The sequence below is a fragment of the Eurosta solidaginis genome, chromosome 2 (genome assembly GCF_040869045.1).
Source record: "Eurosta solidaginis isolate ZX-2024a chromosome 2, ASM4086904v1, whole genome shotgun sequence".
NCBI lineage: Eukaryota > Metazoa > Arthropoda > Insecta > Diptera > Tephritidae > Eurosta > Eurosta solidaginis.
This window is the reverse complement of record NC_090320.1, coordinates 273577270-273602477: the sequence shown is the minus strand read 5'-3', so window position 1 is coordinate 273602477 and position 25208 is coordinate 273577270. Positions and strand designations below refer to the sequence as shown.

At 35.0% G+C, this 25208-nt stretch overlaps 1 protein-coding gene across 1 annotated transcript in view; it reads left to right on the top strand.

The window, feature by feature from the left end:
* Positions 1-3069: 3069 nt before the first annotated feature.
* LOC137241859 (uncharacterized) overlaps positions 3070-25208 on the top strand; it is a 48858-nt gene continuing 26719 nt past the window's right edge. The window contains exons 1-5 of the mRNA XM_067769230.1: positions 3070-3182; positions 3326-3443; positions 5607-5737; positions 5818-5897; positions 5956-6051. Of these exons, the coding sequence (XP_067625331.1) occupies positions 3160-3182; positions 3326-3443; positions 5607-5737; positions 5818-5897; positions 5956-6051 (448 nt within the window). The 5' untranslated portion in view covers positions 3070-3159. The remainder of the gene's footprint in view (positions 3183-3325; positions 3444-5606; positions 5738-5817; positions 5898-5955; positions 6052-25208) is intronic.

Genomic DNA, 25208 nt, shown 5'->3' with positions numbered 1-25208 from the left:
GCCTGGTGACAATACAACCTATTGAATACAAATTTTCGCTACGTGGTGCGCTAGTCAAGATAACTGCAAATCCTTTAAAAACGGGGGGCATCTTCCGATCGACTTTCGAGTAACTTCCCGATGAGCTAGAGGCACGATACTTGGGCCGTAAGTCATAACCCGATGACAATGCAATATTTTATCAAAAAAGTTCCGCTAGGTGGTGCATGGATCGTGATATTGAGAAAACTAGTTTTAAATTGGGAATCTTGCAATCGATTTTTAACTAACTTCTTGGATATCTAGAAACGTGAAACCTGAAATATAGTTTAAAACTCGGTGACAGTGCAATGTTTGATAAAAAAATTTGAGCTATGTAACGCACAAGTCGAACTATTTAGAAAATTAGACCATACCTTCCTAAAGGCCTTTAAGGCCCAAGTCCATTCAGGCATTCGCAACTTTCACCACACGGAGGGAAATCTATGGCTCGATCACCCACAACTATTGATACTACATTAAATGAAAATTGTTAATCCTGTCCCACCAATAAATATGGATATGCTATCACTGTACGAATGTTGAATCAATATTGGACTGGTATCCAAACAAAGTATGCGTAGAAAATCAATTAACTATGGATAAATATATATGGATACGGCATTCTTAAAAAAAAAAAATTATTCTGACATTTGGCTACAGCATGATTCGAACCCTGTTCGTCTGGGCTATGAGCCCAGTGCTCTACCACTAGGCTACGGCATGTCATGAAATTTCCAGAGAAATATTAAAATATATGAAATATAAAAAAATGTTAAATCCAATAAAAGGATGATAAAAAAATTTTAAGGAATACGTTTATATAAATGGACCAAAAAATAGAAGGCAATTTTTCCTTTAATACAGACATAGTCTTGTTGAATTTTGACTAAGAAACTTTAACAAAAGCTCTTGTAAACGAATTTTGGGATTTAAAACTATAAAGGTGGAGCGCAATCTTTCAATTTAAGGAAAACCTATGTACTTGCGATTAACTAATTGATTATTTAAAATTTAAAAACGCGCTCTACCTTTATAATTTTAAATCCCAAAATTCTTTTACAAGCGCTATTGTTAAAGTTTTTTAGTCAAAATTCAACAAGACTATGTTTATATTAAAGGGAAAATTGCCTTCTATGTTTTGGTCCATTTATATAAATGTAGTCCTTAAAATTTTTTTATAATCTTTTCATTTTTAGATAAGCTTCTTTGGCTTTCAATTCCACTTTAGGGTTATATGTGATGTGTACTGTTTAAACATTAAGGCACAGAGGGCTTGACATCATCATTCTTTAATTGGCGCTTAGCCGCTTAAGTGATTTTGGACGTTTCGTAACAAGTCACGTCACTAACCATTTTTTGCGATAACTGACGCAAATCGGAAGCAGCGAGGGAAGTCAAATCTTCCCGCACCTGCCTATCTCAACTCAGTGGAGGTCTGCTTCTTCCTTTGCCTCCAAACTGCGTTCTCGACTGAAATACTTTCTCGGCCGGAGCGTCTTTGTCTATTCGTATAACATGCCCTAGACACCGAAGCCTTTGGGTTTTTATTCGCTGAACTATCTTAATATCTACGTTAAGTTCATCATGATATCACCTGCGATACTCGCCGTCGCCATCACGTATATGACCATATGTTTTCCGGAAAACTTTTCTCTCGAACAGTGCAAGAGCTTTCTTATCTTTTTTCGACACCGCGCATAATTCTGAGCCATACATCAGAATAAGTAAGATAAATTTTTGTTCGTCGAGAAAGGCCTTTATCTTTCAATTGCCTACTCAGTCCAAAGTAGCACTTGTTGGCAATATTCGTTCTCCATTCGATTTCTAAGCTGATATTGTTTTTGCCAGCATACGGTTCCCAAATAGAAGAAATTCTTCAGTCTCGGATTGAGATCCGTCAATTGTGATGTGATACGAATGTGCCGATTCTTTCTTGAATGACAGCATGCTCTTTTCCTCCTTTACCGCAACTCCCACTTATTTTGCATCTTTATATAATCCAAAGAAGGCAGAGTTTATAGCGCATTTGTTGCGAACAATATTATCAATATCATCAGCATACACCAGTTGGTGTTGTTGTGGTAGCGCTAGATACACTCCCAGAAGAAGTGTTATCGATGCTGATGATCAGTTGCTGGATATAGATCGGGAAAGTACTGGTAACAAACATCATTAAAGTACTATTCCGACCGCCTCGGGAACGATTTATAATGTCCATATTGAAACTTTTAGGCCATCCCGCTTCCCATCCCCAAAATTCTGTGAGAAGCTCGGGGTCGCCAGAACCTTGTCTTCTTAATATGTGTATAACACTTACATTTTTGCTAGAATTATCTTCCTCAAAATTTTGTTATAGGGATCGAATGAAAGAAAAAACCCTTGTCTGAAGCCCTGTTTGATTTCGATTGGCTGAGAGAAGTCCTTCCCAATCCATAGAGAGCTGGTGGTGATGCATAATGTCATTTGGCAGAGCTTTGGTAAGGTAATCTTCAGTTCCACCGGGAGATCAAATGGAACCCATTCGAAACCGGGAACGAATCGGAAATAGGAACGGATCTAATTTTGAAAAATAAAACTATACCGGAAACTAAAGTACTTTGAAACAGAGTCCAATTAGTGCTATACTTAGTCTTTAAACGAGCAGATGACAACGCAATTCTTCAGCTAATTTTTTTCATATGAAAAATGCAAAAAAATACATACATACATGAGTGAAATGACAAAAAATAATTTAAAAGTTGTTATAAATTAGTTTTTAAAGTGAAAAATGTAACAGTAACAAATAAAAAATTATCAAAACAGAATTTGACGACAACAAAGACCTAAGTAAGATGTCATTGAAGTGGATATGTAAATACATACATACGTACTTATGTATTTACGTATGTAAGTATTGTCATTTTGTTACAAATTAGATAAAACGATCTAAGTTGGAAGTATTTACTAAATGTTGTGTTTTTACTTGTAATTACCGACGAGAAAACTTGCTACGGCGAATTTTTATAAAAACTTAACAACAAAAAGTGCTTGATCACATTGTCACTTTGAGCTTTGCAAACGATAGTTGTATTTGGAACGTTCTTAGCAGCTGTCGCATTCTTCAATTATCATCACTTCGAACAGATAACATCTAATAAAATGCAGCAACAACAATTTGCAATGTGAGTTAAAAAGAACGGGTTTATATTTATTTATTTATTTTGTTAAATTTTAGTTTGTATGTTTGGTAATATATTTCATTCATATTAAATTAGTTTCGCTTAACCTTCAATGTTTTGTTTACTTTGTATTTGCTTTGTTTTAGTGCTTCTTTAACGCTTGTCATATTCTTGACTTCATCAAGTTTGGTGTCTGGTCAAGTTTTCCGTGGAGGCTTATGTCCGAGTAATGTACAAACTGTGCAAGACTTTGATCCATCTGCGGTGAGTAAACACTTAATGCATATTTTTTTAGTGAACTCAGGTATAATTGCATTTGCATTAGTATTCGGTTATGCTCAAGAGCAGTATCTTTTAACTAACACTTGTAACGAAAGTTGGAAATATTTTCGTTTTCTGACAGCTGCTCAAAAATCACTGTAAGCTTCAGTGATAACTTCCATTATGTAAGTAGCAGGAGCTGTGGCAACAGACATTGTTCAAGCTCTGCGCCTTTGTTATATTAGCAGGATCGTTAAGTCAACGGGCTGATGAGCTCTACCGAATTAATGTTGGATTTGGCAAAAATATAATACTGGAATTAAAGGAGTGATAGATCTCAGTTCAATTTTAAACACCACTAAGCAATTAGGTGACGGTCAAATACTTATGTATATTCCCATTATTATATCTACAAGTAAGGAAGTCTAAGTTTGGGCGAAACCGAACATTATATATCCAGCGTGTGGTCTCATATATGTATGTATAAAGGATACATTTAAGAAGAAATATAAAGAACATTTAATGATATGAAAGCTTAAATATACTACCTAAACATATGCAAATATGGTTACAGTTACGGTCATAGAAACAATGTTCTCAGTAAAATTTTGTGATTCCTAAAACTATAAGCAACTTTTTTAACAAAAGTTGGCGTGGTCGTAAACGGACTTTCCTCAGATCTATGTGTAATACTGAGAATTTTAGTTCTGCAAAAACTCAAACTGCTTCTGATTCAAGGCTTTCGAAAATTTCCTCTTCTTAATGTGGGCGATGCCACGCCCAATTTGCAAAATTTTTTCAAATATCTGTTTCTCGTCATTGAGTATCAAGTTTTGTTACTTTGTCGTCTTTGGTAAGGAATTATGGCTTTTTTTCCATTTTTCGAAATTTTCGATATGGAAAAAGTGTTGTATCGCATTTTTTCTAATTTTTGAAACTTTGATATCGATTTTTTTTGAATGTGGGCATAGTCGCCAATACAATTTCGGTTTTTTCATAACTTAGATAAATAATAGCTAAGAGAGCCTCCATGTCAAATTTAAGTATGATGCAGATATATTGCTTTTGATTTCCCACTTCCAAAACTTTCAAATTCCTTTGCTCAAAATTTGGGCGATGTCACGCCAATTTTTTGAAATTTTATCAAGTTTCTTTTGCTGTCATAAAGTGGATCGACATATCAAGTTTCACACTTTATTCACTTTTGGTAATGAATTATCGCATTTTTCGAAATTTCCATATCAGGCTTCTTTAAAATGGCCGTGGTCGCAAAACAGATTTCCTTTGTTTTCCGTATACATATATGTACATATATAATAGTTATGAAAACCTCCATTCCAAACTTCAGTATATATCAAGTGCTTTTGATAAGTCAACCAACATATCAAGTTGCCACAACTTTTCTATCTTTGGTAATGCATTATCGCATCTTTCCATTTTTGGATATTTCGATACCAATTTTTTTAAATGTGGGCGTGCTCTCCAACCGATTTTGTTAGTTTTCATGTGGAGAATGTTTTATGGCAAGGACAGTCCTCGTGTTTAATTTTAGCAAGACATCTTATACGGTCTTGGATTATGGCTTAGAAAACTTTAAAATTTTCTTGTTCTTGTTCTTGAGCAGTGTCACGCCCATTTTATAAATATTTGTTTGTCGGTATTAAGTGAATTTACATATCAAGTTCTGTTTTTGGCAAGGAACTATCGCATTTCTTACATTTTCGAATTTTTCGATATCGAAAAAGTGGAAGTAGTTACCGTTCGGTTTCGCCCATTTTCAGTACTAACCCTACCTGTCTCCAGATAAGAAAGCATATAAAATTTTGTAAAGACAGACAAACGAACGTATGTACGATGGGACATGGCTCAAATAAAATTTTTGTCGATGCTGTAAATTTTGGTATGAGGAAATCTATATCTATCTCGATTCCTTTAAGTCATTATGTACTCAAAGTTGTAATACCCCTGTGTACAAAAAATAAAATAAAATATTAAGAGAAAATATTCACTAACTTTATTTACAAGGTATCGCCTCGCCGTATGTGCTATGCATATTTCAAATTTTATATTGGAAACCATGAAAGCAACTCAAATCTTGCAATTTTACATGAATACGATTTGAATTTCCCAACTAATTTAAGTTTATTTCATACATCTTAATTTCAGTATCTTGGTACCTGGTATGAATACGCTAAATATCCATTCCTTTTCGAAGCCGGTGGTCGATGCATCAGTGCTAATTATGATGCCAATGGCGATGATGAAGTTACTGTGACTAATACACAGGTAAATTTCAAGTAAGTACTTTATTTGTTTAAGTTTAAAGTATTTACAAACAACATAGTACATATAAAAATATTTCCCTTCTTCATGGTAGGAATCAAAATCAATCAATTGACGGTTTTGCAAAGATTGTTGGTCCTGGCAAGCTTTCTGTACGCTTTAATGGTTTTGCATGTAAGTAAACTCAATATATGTAGTGCCTATTCCTTCTAACACACCAACTTATCCATAGCACTTGCCGGAGATGCTGATTACTGGGTTATAGGCACTGATTATAATATTTATGCTGTGGTCTATAGTTGCAAGAGTTTATTATTTGCACACGCAGGTAAGTGAAGAAAGCTTAGGAAACAGGTGAACTACAGTTTTTCAGAGATTGTTTATTAGAAAACCTCTATAGCTAGAATTTTACCAAATTCGCCCTTACTCATTTAAATGGTTAGGGCCGTCCAACAAGTCGCACCAGTAATTACAACAACGAAATTAAAATCGTTTTCCAGCTGCTCCTTCCATCGGAGTGGGGGCCGCGCTCTTTCTCTGCTTCGTCAGGCGGATTCCTATAATAATACCTCTTGGCCAGAACATCATCTTTCATTGGCGTAACTAGCCTATCCAGTAGAGCTGGATTCGATTCGATTTTTTTAAGAATCGATTTTTCGATTCGATTCTAGAAAATCGATTTAATCGATTAAATTGAAACGAACAAAGTTTATTTAAATTTTGCTTATTCTTTGTAATAATGTACTTACTTACGTGCTTTACTTCGATTTTTCCCGACAAATAAAGCGGGACAGTTTCTCTCTCGTTTCGTTGACTGCCGACAAAATTGGAACCATCAAGGAATGCCACATGGGTCTTCACTTGATCCTTCCATGAAGTGAGATAATTAGTATAGTATATATAATATATAGTATATTACATATAGTATATACCGAAATGTCATACTTTTTGCGCTTTTTTGAATCTTTTATTTCAAAATGTAGGCAAACCAACTTTGGGAACATTAACCAATACATTTTCTTCCTTAATACTTACTACTACAATATAATGTTCCCGCTTCGTTTATGGCATTAGAAACGACATATGTTAGCGTGATATAAAAAGGAAGTATTTAATACATACCTAAGGTAACATGTTTTCATTATACGTTTTTGCAGCTTTTTAATCAATGAGGTATACAGAACTTTCAATTGACAACATACGGTAATGGACACAAACATGTGAGTAGCAATTTGTGCCATGGTTTGCGTAGTTTCAGTTAAAAAATTTTTTCTTAACTTATTGAAAATAAAAAGGAATATGGAATTTAATTGACAAAAAATTGCCATTTCTGTTTTCGTGTGTGCTGCTGTCTATGTCATAAAAAATAATATTTCAAATAAAGTATTGACTATAAACAAAAAAAATTATATTTAAACCTTTTTATGCAAATTCATGTTCAACGAAAATAATAATTTTTTTTTTTGAATTGGTCGTATTCAAGTCGCCCGTGACCGACGAAAGACATCCGCTGAGTACGGATATAATCATACATGTACATTAAAGGACAAAAAAGTAAAAGAAGTGTGTTCTTATATTGAGAGCCTATCGTTAATTTACTTATTATAAGGAACAATATTTGGGATCATCATTTCGATTCTTCGCATAACCATTGGTTTTTGTTTGTAAAAGCCAACATATTGTTACGAATATTAGCAAAACTAAGGAGTGCTGCCATCTCTAAGCCGATGCTAAGGAGTGACGTGAATTCACATCCATAGATCAATCATTATGTATCTACATAAACGAAACAATAATTGCGTCTACACATATGTACCATGTACGTATACGAGCAGCGGAGAGTCAATGCACAAACACATGCATATATCTGAGATACTCCTATAAGTATGCAATGAGAAAAACTATAAAATTGTGCAATAGTAGTTACAGCTGAGTAGTTTGAGAGCTGCTGGACTAGTAGATTCTGGAAGCGCCTAGAAGATGCGAACGTTGAAATCCGAGAGTATAAAAGGCGGCAATTGTAGAGGCGCTGAAATTCAGTTTGATTTGAGTTGTCAAGCAGTTTCGACTAAGACGCTATATAGCGAGCAAGAGCAGTATTATTTTGAATAGTAGAGTTCAGAGAAGGCAAATAAGAGGATTTGCAAGTAAATTCGTTACAATATATACGTTTTTAGATTTAAGCGATGCCCTTCTGTCTGAGATGATGTATCCAGCCTTACTAAACATTAGCTCTGATTCTGTTGAACAAGCTGGAATACATAGATATCGAAGTGCAGTGGACGCCATATTTTCCATGTCATGTCCGTGGATCTGGAAAAATTAACACATTATTTTCACCCTATTGCCATGAGACTGTTACGTTACCTTCCAATATTCCAAGGAACAACTATTTTGTGAAGTATGTGAGTTTTGCAAATACTGTTTCACGCATAAAATCGCGTCCGCTTGGGGAAATTTGGTTTTTTGTTTAATACTTCTATGCAAATAATGAAAATGCAGCTGCTGGGAGTCTTCTTTCTGTGTTGTTGGCTCTTTCAAGTCGGAAGCAGTTTTCTGAAACTTCACAGTTGTAGCAATTTCATTTTTCAATGCACTGGCAGCCATATCTGCATTGTTTTTACTCCTAAAGGCCTCCCTTTTGAATCATGGGTCAACTAAAGTTGATATTTTTGTAGCTGCTCGAGTCTCATATGGAGATAGCCGAGTACGAATTTGTTGTATAAGATACTTGAAGGCATCCAAACCTTCAACCGTACGGAGTTTGCTCTGGATGTCATTTAAACGATGATACAGATCCATAATAATTGGAATAATGAGGTAGATTGCCACTTGATTGCTTGAAGATACATGCATGGTCGCACTATCGAATGGCTCAAATAAATCTACAATATCAGTTAAAATAGATTGCTGCTCTGCTGTAAGGTGAGGTGGAGCTTTTATAGTGTCAAGTAGCACTTGTGAAACTGTATCCTTTATTTGAAGTATCCGTTTTATCATTTTATAGGAGCTGTTCCTACGTGCTGGCGTCTCCTGAATGAGACTATATGGAAATTCAGTTCCTTGTGGAATACGCAATTGGGCTACTTTTAAAAAACGATACTATTCGCTTGCACTTTGTTAAAACCGTGCTTACATAATCAAGATTTAAAGTATCTTGTATGATCAGGTTTAATGTGTGAGCGAAACACGGCAAGTGTCGTTTTTGTAGCAACTCACAAGCCTTTATCATGGACGCTGCATTATCCGTAACAACTGACGTGACCTTGTCCAAAATGTTCCAACCAGTCAGCACTTCCCGTAGCGATTTCTCGATATTTTGACTCGTGTGGTCTGTTTCGTTCAACAATTTGTCAGTGGACAAAACTACTGATTTTAACTTAAACTCGCTGGTAATAAAATGGCATGCTACGGTCAAATAGAACTCATTTGAGCATGACGTCCAACCGTCCGTTGTTACTGCACAGTATTTGATGCTATTAAGTATGCTTTGTAGTTTTATTCTCATACTTGAGTACATATTTGTTAAAAGCGTGTTTCTTACAGCTCCGACACATAAGCAGTTTTTCATATAGATGAGTTTAACACATGCTTATGCATTATGAGTAGATTGCACGCATTTTTATAGAGAACGGTAGAATGAGCGACACTGGCCCCTTCTGATATTGAAAAGTAGCCATCTCCCAAATTTTGTTCCAAGCAAATCATAAGAAGAATTTGACATGTGCTTTGGCTAAGGGTGTTGGCACACTTTGCAAGTGAAATTATTTTTCCCACTGGGTGGTAAATTTTCTAACATTTTTCGCGAATAAAAACTGCAATATAACAATCGATTACGACACAAAATAAGTTAGCAAGTATTTTTGTTGTATAGGGAGAATGTTTATAACAGTGCTTCGCAAAATTTTGTATGTGAATGGGCAAGGCCTAATAAACTTCAATTGCCAAGTCTGAACATCCTTCATATTTACAAACGCAACATCTTGGTTGATTGTGACGATGTTATTCGGATGCATAATCTTGTGTTAAGCGTATCTATGTATATGAAAAATGTCATTGTACCGCGGCCTTTAATGTTACTCGGCAAAACGAACCGAGGATCCAAGAATTGTATAAATGATCTGAACCCGTTATCTTCGACAATCCTAAAGGGTTGCATATCTGTGGTAATTAAACTAATCAAAGCATTATCCAATTGTTTTTTTCTCTCATCTACAGCCTGAGACTTCCTTATGTTGGTGTTATTAGGTTCAAGAAAGGATTCTATCGGAGCTGTTGATGAAGGCATTTCCATCAACGTTGGATGTGAGCGCTTCAAGTGATTTAACAAATTGGTTGTATTTCCACCTGTTTTGTATTTTTTTCCGCACGATTTGCATTTCGCCGAATTGCCTTGCACTTGACTAAAGTACTTCCAGGCAATAGATCTGCGAATATTTGGGTTATTTATAAGATTGAATTCCCCTTCAGAGTCACTTTCAAGCTGAATTGGCTTACTAGAGTCTAAAAATGTTTAGCTAATTAGTTTTCATTTCATACTGACCACAGTATCATACCCATATACATATGTAATACTCATATATTGCTAGTACAATATGCTCGCAATGGGTTTTGAATTCGAAATCAAAAAAAGACAGCCTACGAAACTTTTGTGCATAAGTGTGAGAAGAAAAAATTGTAATTTGGGTATATTCGATTTTCGATTACAAAAACAAAAACATTTAAACAGCTATATATGGGCACTCTGATGTTTGTAAGTGTACCCAACCTGTATTAGCAATATATGTAGGAGTATTACATATATGATCATTAGGGTGGTCCATCTTATAAGGCAAAAAATATTTTTTTTTTTAATTTCTTACACAGAAATATTTCATTGCGCTAAAAGTAATTTGTGTAAAAATTTGGGATAAATTGGATAACTCGTGCCGCAGGCAGGTCAAACATTTTATATGACGCCACTGAGTGGTTTATGCAAATAAACTAGTAGGCGTCAATTTATCGCCAAAGCGTCTGTTACCCAAAAAAGTACGGACGTACGTACGTACGCACGTACGCGTCCAAGTTTGAGTGATTTTTGTGACTTAGAAATCAGCTATTTTCTTTTGTTTTGCTTTGTATACATTTAGAACAATGTTGCCGTTGATTGGTTAGCATGCAAACATCCATTTTCGGTTTACAGTTTTTCACATCGTAAAAGGTGGAAACTAATATGAAATATATCTAGCTAGTTCATTTATCTATAATTTACAGCTTTTCTTATAAATTTTTCGTTAATTTATTAAAATTAGAAAAATATATTATATATTTTCTGTTATAACTGCAAACGGACCATTCTCATCATATAACAAGTAAGGAAGATTAACTTCGGGTGTAACCGAACATTACATATTCAGTTGAGAGCTATGGTGACAACATAAGGGAAAATAACCATGTAGGAAAATGAACCGAGGGAAACCCTGGAATGTGTTTGTATGACATGTTTATCAAATGAAAGGCACTAAACAGTATTTTATGAGGGAGTGGGCCATAGTTCTATAGGTGGACGCCATTTAGGGATATCGCCATAAAGGTAGACCAGGGGTGACTCTAGAATGCGTTTGTACGATATGGGTATCAAATGAAAGATGTTAATGAGTACTTTAAAAGGGAGTAATCCTTAGTTCCATAGGTGGACGCCGTTTCGAGATATCGCCATAAAGGTGGACTAGGGGTGACCCTAGAATTTGTTTGTACAATATGGGCATCAAACGAAAGGTGTTAATAAGTATTTTAAAAGGGAGTAATCCTTAGTCCCATAGGTGGACGCCGTTTCGAGATATCGCCATAAAGGTGGACCAGGCGTGACCCTAGAATTTGTTTGTACAATATGGGCATCGAACGAAAGGTGTTAATGAGTATTTTAAAAGGGAATAATCCTTATTTCCATAGGTGGACGCCGTTTCGAGATATCGTCATAAAGGTGGGCCAGGGGTGACTCTAGAATTCGTTTGTGCAATATGGGTATCAAACGAAAGGAGTTAATGAGTATTTTAAAAGGGAGTGGGCCTTAGTTCTATAGGTGGACGCCTTTTCGAGGTATCGCAATAAAGGTGGACCAGGGGTGACCCTAGAATTTGTTTGTACAATATGGGCATCAAACGAAAGGTGTTAGTAAGTATTTTAAAAGGGAGTAATCCTTATTTCCATAGGTGGACGCCGTTTCGAGATATCGTCATAAAGGTGGGCCAGGGGTGACTCTAGAATTCGTTTGTGCAATATGGGTATCAAACGAAAGGAGTTAATGAGTATTTTTAAAAGGGAGTGGGCCTTCGTTCTATAGGTGTTCGCCTTTTCGAGGTATCGCAATAAAGGTGGACCAGGTGTGACTCTAGACTTTGTTAGTACGATGTGGGTACCAAATGAAAGGTGCTAATGAGTATTTTTAAAAGGGAGTGGGCCTTCGCTCTATAGGTGTTCGCCTTTTCGAGATATCGCCATAAAGGTGGACCAGGGGTGACTTTAGAATATGTTTGTACGATATGGGTATCAAATGAAAGGTGTTAATGAGTATTTTAAAAGGGAGTAATCCTTAGTTCCATAGGTGGACGCCGTTTCGAGATATCGCCATAAAGGTGGGCCAGGGGTGACTCTAGAATTCGTTTGTGCAATATGGGTATCAAACGAAAGGAGTTAATGAGTATTTTAAAAGGGAGTGGGCCTTAGTTCTATAGGTGGAGGCCTTTTCGAGGTATCGCAATAAAGGTGGACCAGGGGTGACTCTAGACTTTGTTAGTACGATGTGGGTACCAAATGAAAGGTGTTAATAGATATTTTTAAAAGGGAGTGGGCCTTCGTTCTATAGGTGTTCGCCTTTTCGAGATATCGCCATAAAGGTGGACCAGGGGTGACTTTAGAATATGTTTGAACGATATGGGTATCAAATGAAAGGTGTTAATAAGTATTTTAAAAGGGAGTGGGCCTTAGTTCTATAGGTGGACGCCGTTTCGAAATATCGCCATAAAGGTGGACCAGGGGTGACTCTAGAATTTGTTTGTACAATATGGGTATCAAAAGAAAGTTGTTAATGAGTATTTTAAAAGGGAGTAATCCTTAGTTCCATAGGTGGACGCCGTTTCGAGATATCGCCATAACGGTGGACCAGGGCTGACTCTAGAATTTGTTTGTACGATATGTGTATCAAATGAAAGTGTTAATGAGTATTTAAAAAGGAAGTGGGCCTTAGATCTATGGGTGGGCGCCTTTTCGAGATATCGCAATAAAGGTAGACCAGGGGTGACTCTAGAATTTGTTTGTACGATATGGGTATCAAATGAAAGGTGTTAATGAGTATTTTAAAAGGGAGTGCGCCTTAGTTCTATATGTGGACGCCTTTTCGAGATATCGCCATAAAGGTGGACCAGGGGTGACTCTAGAATTTGTTTGTACGATATGGGTATCAAATGAAAGGTGTTAATGAGTATTTTAAAAGGGCTTGGGCCTTAGTTCTATATGTGGACGCCTTTTCGAGATATCGCCATAAAGGTAGACCAGGGGTGACTCTAGAATTTGTTTGTACGATATGGGTATCAAATGAAAGGTGTTAATGAGTATTTTAAAAGGGCGTGGGCCTTAGTTCTATATGTGGATGCCTTTTCGAGATATCGCCATAAAGGTGGACCAGAGGTGACTTTAGAATTTGTTTGTACGATACGGGTATCAAATGAAAAGTGTTAATGAGTATTTTAAAAGGGAGTGGGCCTTAGTTCTATAGGTGGACGCCTTTTCGGAATATCGTTGTAATGGTGGACCAGGGTTGATTCTAGAATGCTTTTGTACAATATGGATACCAAACGGAAGGTTTTAATAAGTATTTTAAAAGGGAATGGACCTTATTTCTATGGGTGGACGCCTTTTCGGGATATCGCCATAAACGTGGACCAGGGGTGACTCTAGAATGCGTTTGTACAATATGGGTATCAAACGAAAGGTGTTGATGAGTATTTTAAAAGGGAATGGGCCTTAGTTCTATTCGTGGACGCCTTTTCGGGATATCAACATAAACGTGGACCAGGGATGACCCTAGAATGCGTTTGTACAATATGGATATCAAATGAAAAGTGTTAATGGGTATTTTGAAAGGGAGTGGGCCTTAGTTCTATAGGTGAACGCGTTTTCGAGATATCGCCATAAAGGTGGACCAGGGCTGACTCTAGAATTTGTTTGTACGATATGGGTATCAAATGAAAGATGAAAATGGGTATTTTAAAAGGGAGTGGGCCTTAGTTCTTTAGGTGGACGCCTTTTCGAGATATCGCCATAAAGGTGGACCAGGGCTGACTCTATAATTTGTTTGTACGATATGGGTATCAAACGAAAGGTGATAATGAGTATTTTAAAAGGGAGTGGGCCTTAGTTTTATAGGTGGACGCCTTTTCGAGATATCGCCATAAACGTGGACCAGGGGTGACTCTAGAATGCGTTTGTACAATATGGGTATCAAACGAAAGGTGTTGATGAGTATTTTAAAACGGAGTGAACCTTAGTTCTATGGGTGGACGCCTTTTCGGGATATCGCCATAAAGGTGGACCAGGGCTGACTCTAGAATTTGTTTGTACGATATGGGTATCAAACGAAAGGTGATAATAAGTATTTTAAAAGGGAGTGGGCCTTAGTTCTATAGGTGGACGCCTTTTCGAGATATCGCCATAAAGGTGGACCAGGGGTGACTCTATAATGTGTTTGTACGATATGGGTATCAAATTAAAGGTATTAAAGAGGATTTTAAAAGGGAGTGGTGGTAGTTGTATATGTGAAGGCGTTTTCGAGATATCGACCAAAATGTGGACCAAGGTGACCCAGAACATCATCTGTCGGGTACCTCTAATTTACTTATATATGTAATAGCACAAGATTCCAAGGGCTTTTGATTTCGCCCTGAAAAATTTTTCATTTTCTTCTACTTAATATGGTAGGTGTCACACCCATTTTAAAAAGTTTTTTTCTAAAGTTATATCTTGCGTCGATAGACCAATCCAATTACCATGTTTCATCACTTTTTTCGTATTTGGTATATTATTATGGCATTTTTTTCATTTTTAGTAATTTTCGATATCGAAAAAGTGGGCGTGGTCATAGTCGGATTTCGGCCATTATTACACCAATTAAAGTGAGTTCAGATAAGTACGTGAACTGAGTTTAGTAAAGATATATCGATTTTTGCTCAAGTTATCGTGTTAACGGCAGAGCGGAAGGACAGACTGTCGACTGTGTATAAAAACTGGGCGTGGCTTCAACCAATTTCGCCCTTTTTCACAGAAAACAGTTACCGGCCTAGAATGTAAGCCTCTACCAAATTTCACAAGGATTGGTAATATTTTGTTCGACATATGGCATTAAAAGTATCCTAGACCAATTAAATGAAAAAGGGCGGAGCCACGCCCATTTTGAAAATTTCCTTTATTTTTGTATTTTGTTGCACCATATCATTACTGGAGTTGAATGTTGACATAATTTACTTATATACTGTAAAGATATTAACTTTTCTTTTAAAATTTGACTTTAAACATTTTTTTTTAAAACTGGGCTTGGTAGTTCTCCGATTTTGCTAATTTTTATTAAGCGTACATATAGTAATAAGAGTAACGTTCCTGCCAAATTTTATCATGATATCTTCAACGCCTGCCAAATTACAGCTTGCAAAACTTCTAAATTACCTTCTTTTAAAAGTGGGCGGTGCCACGGCCATTGCCCAAAATTTTACTAATTTTCTATTCTGTGTCATAAATTCAACTCACTTGCCATGTTTCATCGCTTTATCCGTATTTGGTAATGAATTATCGCACTTTTTCGATTTTTCGAAATTTTCGATATCGAAAAAGTGGGCGTGGTTATAGTCCGATATAGTTCATTTTAGATAGCTTTATGGGTTGAGTGCCCAGAAACCTACATACCAAATTTCATCAAGATACCTCAAAATTTACTCAAGTTATCGTGTTAACGGACGGACATGGCTCAATCGAATTTTTTTTCGATACTGATGATTTTGATATATGGAAGTCTATATCTCTCTCGATTCCTTTATACCTGTACAACCAACCGTTATCCAATCAAAGTTGATATACTCTGTGAGCTCTGCTCAACTGAGTTTAAAAATTGCTAAAAATAACAAAAGGATATAACAGATAGTTATAAGCACATCTAAATAATAGAAAATAATGTATTTAACAATGGTTATTAATGTATCTACTATTTTGTTTAATAAAGTATTTCAATCAAAATATTTGATATTCGATCTATGAAATAACGGTATAACTCAAAAAAAACAAAAAAAAAGAAATCATCCATTTTCTAATAAAATTATGTATATATAAAATTTGTTACTTTTTCTTATCAAAGAATCATACTATCTAAAATCCTACCAAGTAGGATTATTATAAATTTATTTTTACCTGCATTGTAAAGTTCTTTCACTTTTCTTAAAAGGTTGATTCTTGAGTTATACCGTTATTCCACACATCCCCTCAATTTCAATTAGAAAAGACAGGAATTGTAGTATATGCCTTTTTATTGTTAAAGTATGGGTAAAAGTTTGGTTCAAAGCTCCATATGCGAACAAAGCACCACTACTTGATTTGCAGCTTTGTAAAGAATTGGATGAGTATAAAAATATTGACAAAGAGATATCTGAAGTAACAAGCAAAAAAATATTCAACCATTTGTGGTATTTAAATCCAGTCAACATTTCGTTATCTTTTTTTGATAACGAAATTTCGGTTGTTTCAAAGCGGGCTACGGTCGATGCTTTAAAGAAAGTAAAACCAAATGAAGAAGGCATTAAACGGTTGAAGATAAGTGATATTAATGGCATTAAACACAAGGAAATTGAGGACTTTATATGCGATAAAAGTAAATTATTTTTTGAAAAGTTAAACTTACCTACAGACTTTTTGGAAAATGATCCAACAACTCGGAGCACAAATTCAGCTTACAAACAATGTTTAGATATGGTTCGTAAACTTAAAGTGGTAAATGATGCAGCTGAGCGCGACATAAAGCTTATTGGTGAATATAATCAACTTTTAACAAAAAATTAACAACAAACCCAATTTGTACTCCATGTTGTTAAAGATTATAAAGCACGTTTTCCAAATGTCAATAAGGACACCATGTTACAAGTTTTTAAGTAATAGAATGAATATTTTTTGTTAAAAGGCTGTAGTTTAAAATAAAATAAACATTACTTTTCCGATATGTGATTTTATATCCTACGCTGTAAGTTTATGATGCCATATTTTTACACATTTTACATCATATTAAAATATTAAATATTCGTATTTGTCGGTTGCCATTAATATATAAATATTAAGAATAATTCAAAGTATTCGTACACTGGTAAAAGGGCATATTGTGCGGCACGCCTTCCCCTTATTTTAGCTCGCTTATTTTTTAATGGGATTACTTTTCCATCAATTGAAGTAATTTCCACGGGTGGGAGATTAAAACTTCTGAAATCGAAAAAGATGGACCACCCTAATGATCATACCACAAAATAGATAAACACAGTTTCAATATATTGCTTACCAGAAGCTTGATTTTCTCAAGCGTCGGTAAAAGAGATAGTGATGAAAACTTCGATGCCTAAAGAATCGAGTGATTTAAAAAAAAAATCGATTCTACATTTCTAAAAAAAGGTCGATTAAATCGATTAAGAATCGAATCGAAATCCAGCTCTACTAGCCAGCATAGCCGCTGTGTTAAAATTCGCTGCACTATGTCGATATCTGCAAAGGGCCGTATCGCTTAGCATTAAATCTTATCCGGTAATCGCGGTCATAAAATCGTTCAAAAAACTTTTTTCTCGAACAGTCCAAAGCCGCCTAATTTGATGTTGTCAGCGTCCATGCTTTTGCCCCATATCGCAGGATGGGTCCAAAGACTGACTTGTAGAGCATGATTTTCGTTTGCCTAGCAAGGGCTTAACTTTTCAATAGCCCACCCAGCCTGAATTAAAATTTGTTGGCAAGAGTTACTTCTCGCTAGTGTTAGTTCTGATTAAACTAAGTCCTTATCAACTTCAAAAGTATAGCTGTGAACATTAACGTGGTTGACAAAATTAAATCAAGCGGCACTTTTCTTATACTTTATACTTCGTTGTGCCCTAATTTATCATGAAACCTAATCTGTTCCGCTTCTTTTTCCAGTTTGGAGTGAGCAAAACTTACAGCGCAGGTGTTTAGGTCGATTATATCCAATGGCAGTAATTTAACTGTGTTATAGAAAACAATTCCAGTTAAGCTCTGCAGCTCGTATCCGTTTTTTTTTAGCTGGGGATACCAAATTAGATACAAAACTTTACCATGTCGATAGTCTTGACAATCGAAACCGATACTTTGTACTTCATACTTTTGTGAAGATACTTTTCGACTTTGAGTATTTTGACCCCAGTACACCCAGAGAAAAAACAACATAAAATCAAAAAAAAATGATATTAATTCAATAAGAAACATTAACGAAAGTCTAGTAATGTCGAAAATTTTTATTTCAATATAGAACAACTTTATTTTAATGTTGCGCAATATTCAACATATTTAATATTTTTCGGCATTGATTTAATATTTGTTTCTTATCGAATTGAGTTGTCGTGTTATTGAATCAATATGAAAGAATTATTAAATTAATAGTGAGCATTGTTGATGCAAAACAGAAGCAATATTAAATTCAGAATGCCAATTATTAATAGTAAATGAAAACGTTATAAATTAAAAACGTACATTATTAAATTAAAAACACACGCTATTAATATTAAATTACGAAATTGTAGACCTCTCCCCTCCTTTACTACCCCCTTTAAGGTTTACTGACTTTACAAAACCTTCAGTACAATTCATATATCAGTTTTTATTCGTATTCTTCGATTTAAAGAGCTTTAATTACCAAACTCTTGTGAAATATAAACACAATATAATTTTCAAAAGAGAACAAAAATTCAAAAGATTTCATGAAAATACAAAGTAACAACTATGCTATATATTTTTATCTGACATATGTTTTACCATTGCATAGCGGATATAAATGTAGAGGCGAAGTATTTAACTCTGAAAATGTTTTTATTTCTAAACTTTCCTTTAAAGATCCAATTTCATACGATTTGAAATGTGAACAAAATTTCTTTATGAAAACTTCTTGACATAAAATATAAGCTATGGTATTTTCATACAAAAACATTTTTATTTTATATAAGTTAAATGCCCTGCTATGTAAGTTGGTGGACAAATAATAATTTTTTTTTGTATTTCGTTCCATTATAAAGAAGTTCATAACAATGTTGTATTCTTTTCAGGTCGATATCGTATGTTTGAGTCATTTTAGAGAAATAGTGTTGTTTGGTAATATCAATAAATTCTTCTGATTGAAAGCTTATGATAGGTTAGATTCCATTTCATTCAAAAGATTTAACAAACCCTAAATATAATAGACAAAAAAATTTAAATTTTTACCAAAAAGTTGCGCTTTAATTACTATTTAATTAATATTGAAGGCTTTCAAGAACTACCTGCGCATCTACACTTATATATATACATATTTAGAATTAGAATTTTTTAATATTAATAATAATTGATAAACTTGCTTTGAAGGTACACCAAAACTTTTGATAATGCATGGTCTTTCAGCCATTCGATCAGTTTTTCAGCGCTGTAACAGTTCATCATTAATATAACAAATATCTAACGGACGGTGAGAAAATGAAACCGAATATATGACATCAATAACAAACAGCCAAAAAATGGTGGCTAGCTGGCCCCCAATCCACATGAAAACCTCAGGAAATATGTATCTTCACTTAAGATTTTGGAAATATACCCCATCTTCAATTGGAACTTGACATTCGTCTATATTAAGGTGCAACTATTGTACTGAGTTGTTGAAGCGCTCATTTGTGTTATAAATAGAGGGTAAAAGTCTAGTTGAGGTGTCGACTGCTAATACGCTACCAAAAATATCGAAAGAGTTGTCAAACGACGCTTCTTGACATCAGTATTAATAATCCGGAGGCGGAAAATAAAAAATTTAGCTCGTTCAAAAGATATAAACGAAAAACCGAAATATTACCCACGGGCCCCTTCAAAACGGGGGTGGAATCCATAGTATTTTTGCGCAGAACACCTTTCTGCATTGGCGGCCTTCGGCCGCGCTTATAAAAAATTACCCTGGGTGGGTCCACCACCGGTTTGGAGACCAAAATTATATCCGCGCAAAACACTTATGTTCACAATTTTTTTTGCGGGCACAACAACATTACAACAACCACATAAAAATCGCCAAAATCAACTGCAAATATCTGCTGACAGAGATACAATTTTTCATTTCCGCCTTCGGATTATTGTTGTCGAGGTCAATACGCGTCTTTTGACACCTCCCTCGATATTTTTGGTAGCGTATTAGCAGTCGACCCCTCAACTAGACTTTTACCTAAATAGAGTACCGATACTTTGGGTATCAATCATTTTGCTTCGTTACTATCCGTTACTCGATATTTGGAAAACGCTACCTGTAATGAGTGCCGTATCGATACTTTGCATTCGATATCGTTTCCTTATCTCCAACATAGAATTAAAGAGATCGTACGATTCTGTACATACCCTTTGAAAAGTTATAACATAACAATAGAAACAAGTAAGGAAGGTTAAGTTCGGGTGTAACCGAACATTACATACTCTGTTCAGAGCTATGGTGGCAACATAAGGAAAAATAACCATGTAGGAAAATGAACCTAGGGTAACCCTGGAATGTGTTTGTATGACATGTGTATCAAATGAAAGGTATTAAAGAGTATTTTAAGAGGGAGTGGGCCATAGTTCTATAGGTGGACGCCATTTAGGGATATCGCCATAAAGGTGGACCATGGGTGACTCTAGAATGTGTTTGTACGATATGGTTATCAAATTAAAGGTATTAATGAAGGTTTTAAAAGGGAGTGGTGGTAGTTGTATAGGTGGTCGCCTTTTCGAGATATCGCCATAAAGGTGGACCAGGGGTGACTCTAGAATGTGTTTGTACGATATGGGTATCAAATTAAAGGTATTAATGAGGATTTTAAAAGGGAATGGCGGTAGTTGTATATGTGAAGGCGTTTTTCAGATATCGGCCAAAATGTGGACCAGGGTGACCCAGAACATCACCTGTTGAATACCGCTAATTTATTTATATATATAATACCACGAACAGTATTCCTGCCAAGATTTCAAAGGTTTTTTATTTCGGCCTGCAGGACTTTTTGATTTCATTCTACTTAATATGGTAGGTGTCACACCCATTTTACAAAGTTTTTTTTTAAAGTTATATTTTGTGTCAATAAACTAATCCAAATTCCATGTTTCATCCCTTTTTTCGTATTTGGTATAGAATTATGGCATTTTTTCGTTTTTCGTAATTTTCGATATCGAAAAAGTGGGCGTGGTCATAGTCCGATTTCGGCCATTTTTTATACCAATACAAAGTGAGTTCAGATAAGTACGTGAACTGAGTTTAGTAAAGATATATCGATTTTTGCTCAAGTTATCGTGTTAACGGCCGAGCGGAAGGATAGACGGCCGACTGTGTATAAAAACTGGGCGTGGCTTCAACCGATATCGCCCTTTTTCACAGAAATAAGTTATCGTCCTAAAATCTAAGCCCCTATCGAATTTCACAAGGATTGGTAAATTTTTGTTCGATTTATGGCATTAAAAGTATCCTATAGAAATTAAATGAAAAAGGGCGGAGCCACGCCCATTTTGAAATTTTCTTTTATTTTTGCATTTTGTTTCACCATATCATTACTGGTGTTGAATGTTGACATAATTTACTTATATACTGTAAAGATATTAAATTTTTTGTTAAAATTTGACTTTAAAAATTTTTTTTTTTAAAGTGGGCGTGGTCGTTCTCCGATTTTGCTAATTTTTATTAAGCATACATATAGTAATAGGAGTAACGTTCCTGCCAAATTTCATCATGATATTTTCAACGACTGCCAAATTACAGATGGTAAAACTTTTAAATTACCTTCTTTTAAAAGTGGGCGGTGCCATGCCCATTGTCCAAAATTTTACCAATTTTCTATTCTGCGTCATAAGTTTAACTAACCTACCAAGTTTAATCGCTTTATTCGTCTTTGGTAATGAATTATCGCACTTTTTCTGTTTTTCGAAATTTTCGATATCGAAACAGTGGGCGTGGTTATAGTCCGATATTGTTCATTTTAAATAGCGATCTGAGATGAGTGCTCAGGAACCTGCGTACCAAATTTCATCAAGCTGCCTCAAAATTTACTCAAGTTATCGTGTTAACGGACAGACGGACGGACATGGCTCAATAACATTTTTTTTCGATCCTGATGATTTTGATATATGGAATTCTATATCTATCTCGATTCCTTTATACCTGTACAACCAACCGTTATCCAATCAAGGTTAATATACTCTGTGTGCAAAGCACGCTGAGAATAAAAACAGGCAAGCAGAAGAATACTTTTCAATAAAATGAACAAATTTCTAAGTTGTTAGTTACGCTCAGGCAATTTTAATCGCCATACAGGTAGAACAGGTTATTTCAAAAGGCACCAATCTTGAGCCTACTTATAGTGGATCTTCTACACGGTAAAATGTTTGAATCTAACTATAAAATTTTTTGTACTACATATGTGACTAAACCAAATTTGGTTTAATTTTTTAATTTTAATTTTCATTTTATAAGTGCACAGAATTGGTTTTTAATTTGAAGCAAGGGATGTTTACGCTTGCAGTTATAAAAAAACGGAAATCTTAGAAAGCGGTGTCCTAGTTTCGAGCCGACGTGCCGCGCATTCTAGTGGCTTGCTCTACCTATTAAGCTATAGCGTCTTTGAAAGAAGACATATCATAACACCTCATATGTATTAAAAAACTTTTTGAAAAGAATCTATTTATACTTGCATCACTTTTCATAAAATTTTTTTTGTTTTTTTTTTTTTAAATTTCAACACCAAGAGTTTAGGTGTTTGTTTTGAAACCAAGCGCGTATACAGGCTTCTATTTTATATATTTGAAACTTTTTGGTTTTGTTTTAAACCCAGAAGTAAATTCGACATTCTATTTTTAGGACGTTTGAAACTTTTTTGGTTTTGTTTTTTATTTTTAGTGTTTTCTTTGCTCATTTAGTTTTTTATTGACAAGTGCTGAGTTGATATTCTATGTTGGAAAAAATTTACTCCAGTTTTGAGATTGCTTATTTGCAATGACGTTGCCAAATGCTTAGTGTAAATGTGTTGCAAATGCAATGATGTTAGACCCTTTGCATAAGAGTCCGAACTCCCTTAATAACATTTATAACGCGGCTAGGAATAATTGAAGTGTTTTAAATAGAGAATAAAATCTGTTAATACTGTTATTTTATTAAATTAATTAATTATTAATTATCTTCCTTATTGACTACAAAATTATTTTGTCAAATAAAAACAATTGTAAGTTTATGGATAAACCGTAAAACAACAAACTGTATTATTTATTTAACATAATCATATGCATTTCGGGCAGACCTGCTGCCCATCATCAGCGCGTCGGTAATAATAGACTACAAACTTAAGGTTCTACTATTTGATAAGTGAATAGTGCATATTTTGTTTTAATACTGTTTTTGTCGTAAATATTTTCATTAGTCAATGATAGTGAGGAAAGCACTTAAATACTACTTCCGAAAACGAATTAATCACTTCATTTTGGTTCAGTGGGTAGCGCTCTCGCAATTTAATGTGTACCTATGCAGATTTGTAAAATCTAAGTCCCATATCTCTCTGCCTATTATTTGCTAAGTTATAATCTAACATATCACAAGCTGCGTGTTTTATATTTGAGCGTGCGCCCGAACGGTGACTTTTTTGTTATTAAACTTAGAAGTCATTGTTTTAAACTTTTTATTTGCTACGAAACTAAAAAAAAGTATACATAGTAAACAAAAGTCAACTTTTGTTATTATACAAACCAAGTAAGGAAGGCTAAGTTCGGGTGTAACCGAACATTACATACTCAGCTGAGAGCTTTGGAGACAAAATAAAGGAAAATCACCATTTAGCTAAATGAACCTAGGGTAACCCTGCAATGTGTTTGTATTTGGGTTTCAAATGGAAGGTATTAAAGAGTATTTTAAAAGGCAGTGGGCCATAGTTCAATAGGTGGACGCCATTTGGCGATATCGCCATAAAGGTGGACCAGGGGTGACTCTAGAATGTGTTTGTACGATGTATCAAATGAAAGGGGTTAATGAGTATTTTAAAAGGGAGTTGGCCTTAGTTCTATAGGTGGACGCCTTTTCGAGATATCGCCATAAAGGTGGACCCGGAGTGACTCTAGAATGTGTTTGTACGATATGGGTATCAAATAAAAGGTGCTAATGAGGGTTTTAAAAGGGAGTGGCCCTTAGTTGTGTATATGAAGGCGTTTTCGAGATATCGACCAAAATGTGGACCAGGGTGACCCAGAACATCATCTGTCGGGTACCGCTAATTTATTTATATATGTCATACCACGAAGAGTATTCCTGCCAAGATTCCAAGGGCTTTTGATTTTGCCCTGCAGAACTTTTTCATTTTCTTCTATGTAATATGGTAGGTGTCACACCCATTTTACAAAGTTTTTTCTAAAGTTATATTTCGCATCCATAAACCAATCCCATTACCATTTTTCATCTATTTTTTTATAATTGGAACAGAATTATGGCATTTTTTTCATTTTTTTCGGAATTTTCGATATTGAAAAAGTGGGCGTGGTCATAGTCGGATTTCAGTAATTTTTTATACCAAGATAAAGTGAGTTCAGATAAGTACGTGAACGAAGTTTAGTAAAGATATATCCATTTTTGCTCAAGTTATCGTGTTAGCGGCCGAGCGGAAGGACAGACGGTCGACTGTCTATAAAACTGGGCGCGGCTTCAACCGATTTCGCCTATTTTCAGAGAAAACAGTTATCGTCATAGAATCTATGCACCTACCAAATTTCACAAGGATTGGTAAATGTATGTTCGACTTATGGCCTTAAAAGTATTCTAGACGAAATAAATGAAAAAGGGCGGAGCCACGCCCATTTTGAATATTTCTTTTATTTTTGTATTTTGTTTTTTGTCATTACTGGAGTTGAATGTTGACATAATTTACTTATATACTGAAAAGATATTAAATTTTTTGTTAAAATTTGACATAAAATTTTTTTTTTTTAAAAAGCGGACGTGTTCGTCATCTGATTTTGCTAATTTTTCTTTAACAGACATACAGCAGTAAGAGTAACGAGGGTATCTTTAGCGCCTGCGAAATTACAGCTTGCAAAACTTTTAAATTACCTTCTTCTAAAAGTGGGCAGTGTCACGCCCATTGTCCAAAATTTTACTAATTTTCTATTTTGCGTCATAAGGTCAATGCACCTACCAAGTTTTATCGCTTTATCCGTCTTTGGTAATGAACTATCGCACTTTTTCGGTTTTTCGAAATTTTCGAT